This window comes from Haliotis rufescens, unplaced genomic scaffold (assembly GCF_023055435.1).
Source record: "Haliotis rufescens isolate VD_foot unplaced genomic scaffold, xgHalRufe1.0.p SCAF_4, whole genome shotgun sequence".
Classification (NCBI taxonomy): Eukaryota; Metazoa; Mollusca; class Gastropoda; order Lepetellida; family Haliotidae; genus Haliotis; species Haliotis rufescens.
The window spans coordinates 63,923,035-63,936,478 of record NW_025964112.1 but is presented as its reverse complement, the minus strand read 5'-3'; the positions used below and the strand labels follow the sequence as shown (position 1 = coordinate 63,936,478).

At 41.3% G+C, this 13,444-nt stretch overlaps 1 protein-coding gene across 2 annotated transcripts; it reads left to right on the top strand.

Annotated features, from left to right (window-relative positions):
• The first annotated feature begins 2,523 nt into the window (after positions 1 to 2,523).
• Positions 2,524 to 6,547, top strand: LOC124152886. 2 transcript variants are annotated; one of them, XM_046525943.2, is made up of 3 exons: positions 2,524 to 2,657; positions 5,177 to 5,518; positions 6,155 to 6,547. In XM_046525943.2, exons 2-3 carry the CDS (start codon positions 5,197 to 5,199, stop codon positions 6,313 to 6,315), a joined length of 483 nt encoding a protein of 160 aa, XP_046381899.1. In that variant the 5' UTR covers positions 2,524 to 2,657; positions 5,177 to 5,196; the 3' UTR covers positions 6,316 to 6,547. The 2 variants fall into 2 exon arrangements, with proteins under 2 accessions (XP_046381899.1, XP_046381900.1); XM_046525944.2 differs by having other exon boundaries at positions 2,548 to 2,603; positions 6,155 to 6,538.
• The last annotated feature ends 6,897 nt before the right edge of the window (positions 6,548 to 13,444 follow it).

The window sequence follows — 13,444 nt, the reverse complement described above, 5'->3', positions numbered from 1 at the left end:
GTCCAGACTCGGAAAACATCAAACCGTCGTCATATGTCTCGAATATTGCTGAGTGAGGCGTTAAACAACAAACGATGTAGCCTCTTCAGTTTACGTATTGTATTCTTTACAGATCTTTATTTTCTGATCGAAGTTAGGTATCACACATACACTACTCAATAGACTGGGACCAGTGAGTGAAAACAGAAATATAGTGAATATCCAATGTCATCTCTATACCATCAGTGTGAACAACGTCTGAGTAAATACTCGCTGCACAAAGCGATCTTAGCGCTAAGACTATCGTAAGCCTATGTTAAAGTACAGGAGTTACGATCATCTTAGCGCTAAGATCGCTTTGTGCAAGTGGGCCCTGGAGCCCTGTCCGTTAAGGTGTAGAAATCCCGTAATAATATGATGTTAGGAAAATCATGTTTTGCAGTTTTAAGCCACTTGAGGTAGATATATACTACTTGACTGACACTACATTGAGGTTCCTGTTATTATTTAAACGGCGTTGGCATAGGCATTATGCTGACAGAGCAGGGGTTAACACGGGGTGTTCCGAACGGGTCTATATAGCGACGGTCTGTTCGACTGTTTCCGTCAAAATCATCGTCTGCCTCTTGCTTCAATGGGATAAACATTTAAAACGGAAGACACTTTTCATAGCCAGTGATAAGTACTGGTATACAACCTCGACCATCTTTTAGACACTCCAGAATTTTCTTTAGAACAGTTTCCACGTTTTGAATCTTTATTTTTTTTAAAACGTCTGGAAAGGATGTCGCCTTAAAGCTCGAAAAAGCTGATTTCTGATCATCTTCCCGAGGCAAGTGAGTTAACCGACTATTATAAAAGTCCAGTTTCCACTGACTTTTAAAGTCAGTTAACTCTCTTGCCTCGGGAAGATGATTTCTGATAGGCTATTGTTAGTCATTTCATTGGTCGGTCAACGTTCCCTAAAGGTCGTTCTGACGTGACCTGTAACGGGATGTCCTCACATCTTTGTTTAGCGGTAGCGAGAGCTAAGGTCTGATTTTAATGAGATTGGAATTCCGGAATTACATTTTGGCTGGACTAACGCGTCTATGCATAAGTCCATTTAAAATCGTGTAACGAACTAGACATCCGCTTCGTTAAAAAACATGGATTTCAACGTGCAGATTTCGGTCGACTGCAGGATTTGCTAAGCAATTGTACCATCAACTAAGCGTCGACAGATATCTTGCAAATCTTTTCATATTTATAATCAAGATGCTCAAGTGATTTGATGCACTTCACGGGGTAAGACCCGTTTTATTACAATTTAGATCTTGATTATAGATCAGATCGTCTTGACTGGGCGCCGCCATTGTGTTTGATTGGTTGTTTTGTTGTTTTACGCCGCACTCAGCTATAGTCCAGCTATATGACGGCGGTCTGTAAATAATCGAGTCTGGACAAGACAATCCAGTGATTAATATCATGAGCATCTATCCACGCAATTGGGATCGATGACATGCATCAATCAAAGTCAGCGAGCCTGACCACCCGATCCCGTTAGTCGCCTTTTACAACACGCATAGTCGCCTTTTACGGCAAGCATGGGTTGTTATTCTACCCCGGAACTTCACGGGTCCATTGTATTTGAAGCAAATGCAAGTGATGTGAGAGATTGATTCTGATTGGTCAATAGGAGGGACATAACTCGTAATAGTCACTGGTGGTGGTACGATCGAGTCTGGAAATTCTAGCCTTGTTCGACACGGGCGGAAACTGCAACCCCCGGAACTCATGTCCGTTGATAGTAAGCATAAATATGCATATTGAAATAGATCAAAACCTGAATAACTATTTAGATGTACGTAGGCTTCTGGAAGAAAAACTGTCGGCAGTCTTAGATTGTCCGTGGTTTTAACATTCAAATGGTTTTTCCTCTACCCGAAGGTGACCGACCACGCGAATTTGTGTGCGCGTGTCATCATTTGAACAAGTATACCTGATCTGTTTGATAATGTGAAAATTGACGCCAGAACACACACGTTGCCTCCAAGTGCATGTCGGGGAATAGCTGACCCTGTATGGTTTATTCACTGTGACAGTATATGTTGGTGCAAGTCATCACCATTATGACAAAATACTCCGGCTGACCTGCAGTGCCTGTATCTAACAAACAACACACACTTGTCCTATTATAGTCTTACTAGTAATCAACATGTAAATAATGCAACACATGCTGCTGCAACCTGTGACGTTCGATTTGTTCGTCTGTGTCACACGACTTTATTGCGTCGTTGTAGAGCCCGGGCAAGTCTAGTGCGGAATGTCATGGCTCGTTACTCACCTACAAGGTATGCCCTTTCTGCGCATGCGCCAAAGGTGTGTACTACTCTCTTTAAGATATTTGACAATGCTTTTAAATGAAATTGATTATTACTGTTAATTAATACAAATATATCATTACAAGCAGCGGATATGTTATATTTAGCAACTGAGGTTATAAAATTTAATTTTATTGGATATGAATCAAAGTTGTACATAATTGAATACGCTTCTGAAGTAACTGTTGGATATGTCGTACGACACATATTACTATACTTGCTTCTTCAAAACCAATTTCCGCTTCTACCTGTATATTACAGGTAAATTATCTCCGGTATTTGGATATCGAATCTGCATTTTGGTCTTTTACACAGGTATAAAACTACTGTTAAATATAAATATAACGATGTATTTCTGTGTAAACGCGCCGTATTATAGATGCATGCTGGTTGATATATAAACAAGCACCTGTGCAGTATTTCTGTGTTGGCGAAATAGAATACCGGAAATGTCTCTGTTTGTGATCGTCAGTTATTACTTTAGGCTGAAAGATTCTCAAAATATGTTATTTGTATCGACAATACCCGCAATTAGGGACATTTGCCGGTGTTACGAAAATACCAAGACGATTGATCCATGAGCTTTACGTTCGTGAGTCAATGTTGGTTTAATAAAACACCGGAAGTCCCAAATTTTGATAGGTCTAATAGCAGCAACATACCTTTGTTAAATGGTACAGTAGTCATCAAGAATTATAAAGACATCCACCGTTATCCCCCTCCAAAAGTTATTTATATATATTCTAACTATATATCTTTTTCTCTTTTTTTGGGGAGTAGGGGGGGGGGGGGGGGGGGGTCTGAATGGCGGAATCTTACCCATGTATTAAGAAAAAAACATGTACTGATTTTGAATGACAATGGGCACCTTGAGAGCATTGACCCTAACACTGGTTTGTATTATATGCATCTTCTTGCATTAACCGGAAACTTCTTTCTTTGATGTAATCAGAGTTTCAATCCGTTACATACAAGTGCTCAAAGGCAGACCAAGCAATTTGATCATGTGCTAATTTTCAGTGTAGGTTAAGACGATGTCATTAGTGACAACAGTGTCAAACTTGAATACGGTCTCGTACCAATTTTTTTTGAAAGATGGTACTTGTGACCCTGCATTCAGCATCAGAAAAGGGGCAAGGACTGGTCGGCTCGGAGTCAGTACATTGTGTCAGAGTGGGGTAGCCTTGTCAAACCGGGCCATGGTATCCCAGCTATCTGCATAATCAGCATTAGTCTGGGCTATAACAAGCAGACACGCACATTTGCCATCTGAAGCAGCCATATTCCATTGTAGAGATAAACCACCACATACATGTATAAATATTTATCATATAATGGGTAGGTTTCTCGGCAGGATAAAGCCAACGGATAAAAACAATATCCGTTGGGGTCATATGCGGATAGAGATGCAAATATCAAAGGTCAAGTAGGGACTATTTTCACTGTTCATAAACAATCATGTCGTTGCCCTCGTCATTCGGCAATCGAGTCAGAATTAACCATCTGAAACTGGATAAACTACAGGGATAATTGCTATCATTATCAAAAGCACAGTCTAATATACTAAAAAACAGTGTCTAACTGTGACGTAGATAAGGCATTTTATAAGTTTTGGCAACTTTGGAGATATCAATTTCAAAAACAATTTTGCGAGGGCACGAGGCCTAGCCAAGCGGGATCAGTAGCCATAAATGTGCTTGTAGATCTCTGCGGCTTGAAACCTTCTCCACACAAAAAAATAGTTGGATTTAGCCGAAATATATTTGAATTGTTACCTTGTTTCGTTTTGTCGCTGTGTGTACATCTGACTACACTTCTTAACATTATGACAGGACAGACCGACTGTCAACAACGTCTGACCGTGGCCGTGACGTCTCATAGGCTAGGGTTAGAGTAGCTTCCCTTTGACAAAGGGCTGTTACTCTAGCGGACAGACCGATGGATTGACGCGAAAGGCAATTAAAAACAATTGCTGCTTTGCGTTTATGTTGCTTTGCCACTGAATAAGAAATAGATTTCAGTTGGAACTATATTGGCTACTGTCACTGTCCGACTGACACATCACTTACCCTCTGACATAATAAATATTAATGCGCGCATTCCAGGAAAACTCGCAATGTTTCGGTAATGTTTGTGAGAGAGGGAAAGCAATTTTGAATTACAGAATTAAAGAATGACATTATATGATAAAGAGGTTATCACGCTTGTGTGTTTGGGGGTGGTAAATATCCCCAAACACACTCGCGTGATAACCTCTATATATGTTTATACTGAAGTAAAGTTAAGTCAATTGGGTAACAACAACTTCAGAACACATATGTTCAGAATTTTTATATATTTTCATACCAAATAACATATGTGTATGTATCTGTTTGTCTTATACTTATAGTGGTACATGGTATCGCAGTGCTCCGCAACATTACAGCACTATTAATTACAATGGTTGGTTGTTTTGTTGTTTAACGCTGCACTCAGCAATATTCCAGCTATATGACGGCGGTCTGTAAATAATAGAGTCTGGACCAGACAATCCAGTGATTAATATCATGAGCATCGATCCACGCAATTGAGATCGATGACATGTATCAACCAAGTCAGCGAGCCTGACCGCCCGATCCCATTAGTTGCCTTTTACGACAAGCATAGTCGCCTTTTACGGCAAGTATGGGTTGCTGAAGACCTATTCTACCCCAGAATCTTAACGGGTCAATTACAATGGTGAAAAGTGTGCCATGTGATATACAGATAGTTTTTTTATGTCCCATAGTTATCTTCAGTTAACATGTGTAAAGATAAATAATTTTGTCATATATGTTTCATTCCTGTTGTAATAGATACTGTTTGAATCATCATCATGTCGCATGGGTACCCGGCCGGGTACCTCAATTCCCGTGGCGACAGCTGGTCGGAAGCGGGCAGCGAGATGGAGATGAACCGCTACCCATCACAACACAGCATGGCCAGCTACGGGCCCTCCAGCTACTCCTACGTGTCTGGTAGCAGGAAGAGTCTGTACTCCACCTACACCAGTTATGCCCCTTCCCAAATCTCCTACATGCTGCCCATCGTCACCAAGCAACCCAACCCAGACAAGAAGCCTGCTGACCACTGGGGCTTCGCGTTCTGCTCTCTCTTCATCAACCCCTTGTTCGGGCTCTTCGCCATCCTCCTTGCAGGTAAGCTACAGGACATGCGTGGTGGAGCATCAGGCAAGGCTAGATACTGTGGCTACCACGCTGATTGCAGGCAAAGACATCATACCATGGCGACAGAGCTGATTGTAGGCTACTTCATTATATCATTATAAACAGCTGATTGTAGGCCGAGGCGTTATACCATGGCTACAGAGCTGATTGTAGGCCAAGGCATAATACCATGGCAACAGAGCTGAGTGTAGACCGAGGTCTAATACCATGGCTACAGAGCTGATTGCAGGCCAAGGCATAATTCCATGGCAACAGAGCTGATTGCAGGCCAAGGCTTTATACCATGGCTAAAGAGCTGATTGTAGGCCGAGGCATAATCCCATGGCAACAGAGCTGATTGCAGGCCAAGGCTTAATACCATGGCTACAGAGCTGAGTGTAGACCTGAGACATAATACCATGGCTACAGAGCTGATTGTTGACCTGAGACATAATACCATGGCTACAGAGCTGATTGTAGGCCTGAGACATAATACCATGGTTACAGAGCTGATTGTAGGCCTGAGACATAATACCATGGCTACAGATGGTATAAAAGACTCCTACTAGGTATGTATAACATGTATAACATGGCAGTTATTTTATGTCTTCATCCTTCTACTTTCAGAACAGTCGAAAATCTACTTCAGTCGCCTGGACTACGTGAAGGCATCAAAGTATGGGTCGTATGCCAAGGGTGTTGCAGCTGCAGGGATTGTGTCCATGTTTGTGCTGTTGATTCTAATACTGGCCGTTGTCCTCAACGAATACTTTAAGTACAGATACTGACCAACTTCCCAACATGTCCGCACCTGAGAAAATAGACCAATCAGGAACCAGCCTATAAGGCTGCCTGTGCCTCAATATCTGCTTAGAGCAATAGGAAAACCATCTTCCCGAGGCAAGCGAGTTAACTGACTATATAAGTCCAGTTTCCACCCTTGCCGAACTAGGCTGGTATTATGGAGTTACATTTTGGCTGGACTAACAAGTCTATGCATAGTCCAATCAAAATCGCGCACTTGTATCGAAATCCGGTTCGTAAAGTGTCATGCAGATGTCGGTCGACTGCAGGATTTGCAAAGCATGTGCACCGCTAACTCGTTGTCAACAGATATTTTCTAAATCTTTTCATGTTTTTAATCAAGGTGCTCATGTGATTTGATGCACTTTGCGATGTAAAACTCATTTTATCACAATATAGATCTTGATTATCGATCATATCGTCTTGACTGGGCGCCACCGTTTTGTTTGAAGCAAATGCAAGTGATACGAGAGGTTGAATCTGATTGGTCAATAGGAGAGGCATAGACAGGACATAACTCGTAATAGCCACTGGTTGCGCTACAATCGAGCCCAGGAATTCCAGCCTTGTTCGGCAAGGGTGGAAACTGGACTTTTATAGTCAGTTAACTCACTTGCCTTGGGAAGATGTAGGAAAACAAAACAAACAATAAATAATTTTCAAGAAACATAGAAGAGTTTATGTTACCATGGTTACTGCCATGCTAACTACATAGTACGCTAAAACACTTCTTATCTACATTAGAATACCTGTCACAGACAATGTTGTTTTCATTTATATGGGGCAATTCTATTTGTTCTTTTGATCTGAAAGAAATTTTGTAACCAAGATGTTTAAGAATGCCAATCTTACCATAATGGAATTTCAAATTTTGATAAAAGTTATTTCCTGTACATAGTGAAGATGATTCTTATGTATAATTGGTATATTCCTCTTAAGACTTGTCCCCTGTACATTCCAGCCATATATTATATAGTTCCATCATGCATAGCATTAGTAGATAGTTTTGGAAAACACCTTTTGATTTTGTGTTTCGCCTAACCATCTGGTTAGAATGTCCTTGTACTTAGCCGAAGTAAAATACTTTCATTTAGGGCATTTCGGCCCATTTCCAAATGTGATTCGTGTGACACTACGGCTACAAAGACGAACCTATACATTGAGATTTGAAAGATGATCACAACATCATTGACATTCCATGTAGGAGCATTAGCATTTGGGACAGAAGGATACAATATGTTGACCATGCAGTTTACTTTCATATTATATGCATTTGCAAAGTTTCCCAACAAATTGTTCATGGTGCTAATTACACTAAATACGGTATTGCTAGTAGATCCCTGTATTGGGATGAGAAGAATGGGTCCTCTCAGTATCTGATGCTGAGGGCCACATGAAACTAAATATGTCCTGTCTTCATTAAGGATAGATTTACTATTAGCAATTGCCATTAAAGGCGACTTTGCTCATCCTAAGTGGCAAAACATGGGATCAGTTGGTCAGGCTCGCTGACCTGGTTGTTGCATGGCATCATATCCCAATTATGTGGATTGATGCTCATGATATCAATCACTGGATTGTCTGGTCCAGACTCGATTATTTACAGACTGTCTTCATGTAGCTGGAATATTGCTGAGTGCTGCGTTACACAAACAAACAAACATAACACTTAGCAAGGAAAGGTTCATTATTTTGTCAACAGGTAACATAAAAACCTTCATTTTCATTATTACAAAAAAAATTATTCAAGATTTTATAGCAATTGATGCATGTACAACTGTGCTGTTATGTTCATGTAATCATATCTTATTGTGACCATTTTACAACTGATAATTATGGGAAAGGGAGACAACCCATCCCTGGCTGTAGTCACTGACCACACATCAGAAGCAGGTCACTTTTATCCAGTGTTTCTACATTCTGTTATGATCATAATAGAATGGAGATAAACTGCACTGGATAAAGGAGGATGGTAGAACAGTGAATAAAGCACTGTATGAAGAACTTAGCCCTTCACATAATGGGAAGTGTATAATCTCATTGGGTGTAGGGACAGAAGGTATTGGACACTATGGCCTGTTGGTTGATACTAAAGCAGTAATTGAAATCTTTTTATCATACATTGTATATATTCATTATCATCCACTGTATTGGGATAATGATCATTTTATAAATATCAATCATAAGTTTCATTTATATACTATTTTATATGACTATAAATAAACATAGATTTATAAGTTGTGCGTTTGTTGTATGTAAATGAGCATGGACATGCATTGCCAGTTATCTGGGTCACTGTCACTGGGCATTGGCCAGAGGTCCCCTGAAGTTTCTGTGATAGAATAGGTCTTCAGCAACCCATGCTTGCCGTAAAAGGCGACATCGCTTGTCGTAAGAGGCGACTAACGGGATCCGGTGGTCAGGCTCGCTGACTTGGATGATGCATGTCATCGTATCCCGGTTGTGTAGATCGATGCTCATGATGTCAATCACTGGATTGTTTGGTCCAGACTCGATTATATACAGACCGCCATCACATAGCTAGAATATTGCTGAGTGTGGGGGGTGCTCATGGAAAAGGAGGGATGCAGTTTGTGGTCACAATTTTAATATGTTGTTTGTTGTTTAACACCGCACTCAACAATATTCCAGCTACTCGTACATGTTGGCGGTCTGTAAATAATCGAGTCTGGACCAGGCAATCCAGTGACAGACATCGTGAGCATCGATCCACGCTACTGGGATCGATGACATGCATCCACAATGTCAGTGTGCCTGACGACCCGATCACGTAAGTCGCCTCTTACGAGAAGCATAGTCGTTTTTACAGCAAGCATGGGTTGCTGACGACCTATTCTACCCCGGGTCTCACAATATGTCAATATACGTTTACAATTGTTACACCTGGTCATATGTAAACGATCCAGTTGTGTACATATTGATTATGCTTTAGAGGTGGTGAAGACGCCCAGAAAGAGCACATACACACATTGCAGATCTTCGTATTAAGGATACGTGCACACATATTGCCATACACTGGAACCAAATAAGTTGCCGATCGTCGTCTCCAGTCAAATATAGTGTTTGTTGTTCGAAGCCGCACTCAACAATATTCCAGATATATGTTGGCGGTCTATAAATAATCGACAGACTACGCAATTGGGACATGATGACATGCATCAGGCAGGTCGGTGAACCTGACCACCTGATCCTGTTACATGTTGTCGCCTCTCGCAACAAGAATGAGTTGCTGAAGACCAGTTCTAACCCGGATCTTGACGGGGGTCAAGCAGTGTAGGATGATTTCAATTTCAATTCAGTTAATAAAAAGGACATATTTATGAGGCGCGCGTTTTTTAATAAAATTAGTTTACTGTGGTTAATTTTGGACTGAAAAAATTATATACAATTATATACCTTGTGTAAAAAGCTAGCGCATTATCATGTCAATGACATGTTTCTTCATTAGAATACTGCTATACACACTATTTCAGCATGAAGAGAGGCGCATGCCGATCTGATCTTGAACCTGCACAATCAGCATCACTCTATTCCCTTTTTTCAGCAGATTTGTCGAAATCACATTTCTTGTGAATAAATGTTTTTCAAAAATGTTTCTGATTGTGTGAGCTATTTAGTCGGGAACTAAACCGTTTCATTCGAACGGCAGATTAGCGACACCCCTCGGAAGTGGTCTATATCCTCTCCCCGCTCTCTGCAAAGTGTTTTTGGCAGAGTGAAATTTGACGACATGGATCAAACGTAAGGGTGTGAAATGAGTATGATATGAGCGGCTTCAAAATTTAAATGTTTTGGAGGACAAGGGAGATAAATCTTGTAAACTGATTCATAAAACTACATTTTCTACTCGAGGAATCGGACATGACAGTCTGGGTGAGGACGTGACAAGAGGGGTATTCGTACCATCGCCAAGATGAATGTCGGTCGCAGTATTTCCTCCTTGGTGACTCGACGGATGTCTCTCTCATATACGTCAGATGTTGGTGTCCTCGCACCATAGTTCTAAGGAGAACATCCCGCCTTCCCAGGGAGGCCGCGCGACAGCAATAGGATGCGTCTCATGCACACAACTAGAATGGTGACAGACGCTAATTGTCTGTGAACAGAACCACACGATTGCCATGCATGTCATCTTGTATTCCAGTCCAGCTATAGACACTCTCTCTCTCTCTCTCTCTCTCTCTCTCTCTCTCTCTCTCTCTCTCTCTCTCTCTCTCTCTCTCGCTCTCTCTCTCTCTCTCTCACACACACACACACACACACATACTCGTTCAGTCACACACAAGGCGGGTCCTCACTCTTTCACACACAATCACTTACAGTTTCGATGTAGATTCTTACACAGTTATCAAGCTGGAGTGACTACAACCAATAAGTGATGAGAGGTATATATGCATGACATATTGTGATAATCAGCAGATTAACATTGACAACAACAAGTAATAGATAACAAGTAGCATACAGATAATTGGATGACGCCAAATGCAGGGTAGGTGTCCTGTAGACGGTGGTTTGGATGTTGTTGTTAGGGTCTCGAGCAATCTCAGTTTTCAAATAATATCCTTCTCCTCTTGTTAAATATGTTAATTTTGAATAATTACTTCTCAAAATTCAAGGAAATGAACACTGTTATGCTGCACCACTACACCATTTCCGTCCTTGTTGATACATGTACAGAATGAAACACTCCTCTGTTTTCACTACGAGACTGTTAACAGGTTAACATAGTCTTCATACAGACCCTGAAACAAATATACCCAATACAGCCCATGCAAGTCTATAATGTTTGGCAAGTCTAGATTACTGCCGTATCTGAAAATGAAGAAAATCTCTAGATTCCTTTTAATTATATTTTAATAGAATTTAACAACTGTTTTTTTTCTGTAAAATATGTTCAATCGAAAGACTATATATTAGTCTAAGGTTAAGACTCTGGTATGATGCCGCAAAATTGTAGAAAAATATGCATGCATATTCTACACTTAGTCATTCTTCAAACCGTCATTCGTAGGAAACTGTTATTGAGTGTTTGTCCTACTGTGGAATCACAGTGAAGGCAAAGAGGAATATCCTGTTTGGAGAAGTATCAGTCAGCTTTGTCGTCACTCCCTATGGTTGTGTGTCACGACCTATTTACTCGGCCTTGGAATGTCCTGCACCTTTCCGTGTCCTACGCAGGAGCTGACTAAAATAGGCATCAAGCGGTCACGGCATGATCTTTTGTTTGTTTGTTTGTTATTTAACGCCGCACTAGGCAATATTCTATCCATATGACATCGGTCTGTAAATAACCGAGTCTTGACCAGACAATCCAGTGATTGACATCATGAGCATCGATCCACGCAATTGGGATACGATGACATGCATCAACCAAGTCAGTGAGCCTGACCACCCGATCCCGTTAGTCGCCTTACGTGAGGTGAGGTGAAATGGGGTTTAACGTCGCGTCCAAGATTATTGCACTTATATAGCGACGTGTATGTGTGTGTGTGTGGCTGCTTGTACTAGTCCGGACTGATGCTGATTTATAGTGCTTGCACACTGAGATACCATGCCGCAGTTTAACATGAATACCCCACTCAGACACAGTATACCGACGCCGAGACGACCAGTCCTTGTTATAGCCCCTTAATGCCGAGCGCCAGACAGGGTAACAACAAGTACCATCTTTTAACGTCTTTTGGTATGACACGGGTGGGGATCGAACCCCGGACCTTCCGCTCCCCGGGCGGACGCTCTACCATTAGACCACGGAGGCGGTCCCGCCTCGTACGACAAGCATAGTATCCTTTTAGGCAAGCATGTGGCGGAGAAGACCTATTCCACCCCGGATCTTCACACGATCTGGTTGTCGATGTGTCACCGTGCCCCGACAGCCTGGATTGTCGGTCAAGCAGTTAACAGCTGGTTTGCCTGGCCCAGTGTCGATTCGAGACTTACATGCCGCCATGATATCTGGAATATTGCTACTACGGTGTAAAATAATATTCCTTCAATCGAAATTCAAACCAGTGGTTAATAACACGAGCAACCATCCACGTAGCTTCGGTAACCATATCTCTGCGCTGCTCCTTATAAACGAATTTGATAATGTCTTGTCACTACACAGAGATACGAGCTGTTTTAGTTTTTTCTATAATACCCGATTCAAATCTGCATTCTATGCTTCAGCAAAGTGCATGCGTCGTGATCTAACTATACCAATGCAACATGATTAACTCCTTAACACACCTGCCAAATACGAGTACATATATTTTAGATCGTGCGACAATATGTTTACTTATCAAGTTGTAAACCGGACCAGTAAAGATTTTTTTATCCGCCTTTGCACCATGGCATGGTGGCCAAACACCCGTCCCCTCTCGATGATTCGAGACATAGAAATGTGGCATGATCGAAAATATAATTACACATTTTATAGGCGAATCGTGGTGCAGTTTTCGTGGGTTTACGATTCATGGATAATGGGAAGGTTGCGGAATGTTTCGAATCCGGAATCTATTAGGAAAACACTATGGGATAGTCTGTAGCTCTGTTTAGTGACAAGTCAATTTATTAACCTATAATGACATCAACTTATTTTTTTTTTAAATAATCAAATAGTGGAAAGCCCACAAACTCAGTTGCTAGTATCCATGTCCAGGACATTCTAAGAGAAAGCCCTTGACTTTCCAACTTCACCCACGATGTTACACCACCAAAGATTTATAAACATCCGTTAAATATGCATCTAATGTTGATTACCTGGTTAGATGTCACGTTTTTTCGCATGAAAATTCCATGACGTGAATCGAACTTGCAACCTCACATATCATGCAACCCCACTGTTTTCCCACTGAGCCACCAGGGTGATAAATGGGTGTTCAATCTTAGATGTCACTGACTTCAGTTGTCTGCATGCTGCAAGTGGTTTTTTTCTCGCTGTCATCTAATTCGTTGACTATTGTATTGTTTCACAATAAGGTATCTCAGTGCTTCTTATTCCTTATGGTATTTCTTGCATTTAGACGGTTCATAGGTTAGTGAAAAACTACTCCCTGTTTTGGTTGAAAATGTAAAACATCGTAATCTGGAAAAGCCCTCCGGCTGTCG

Bases quoted from the DNA above. Each gene is read 5' to 3' on its own strand.
- LOC124152886 (XM_046525943.2), top strand. From the start codon at position 5,197: ATGTCGCATGGGTACCCGGCCGGGTACCTCAATTCCCGTGGCGACAGC. The intron at 5,519-6,154 runs GTAAGCTACAGG...TTCTACTTTCAG, and splicing joins CTTCGCCATCCTCCTTGCAG to AACAGTCGAAAATCTACTTC.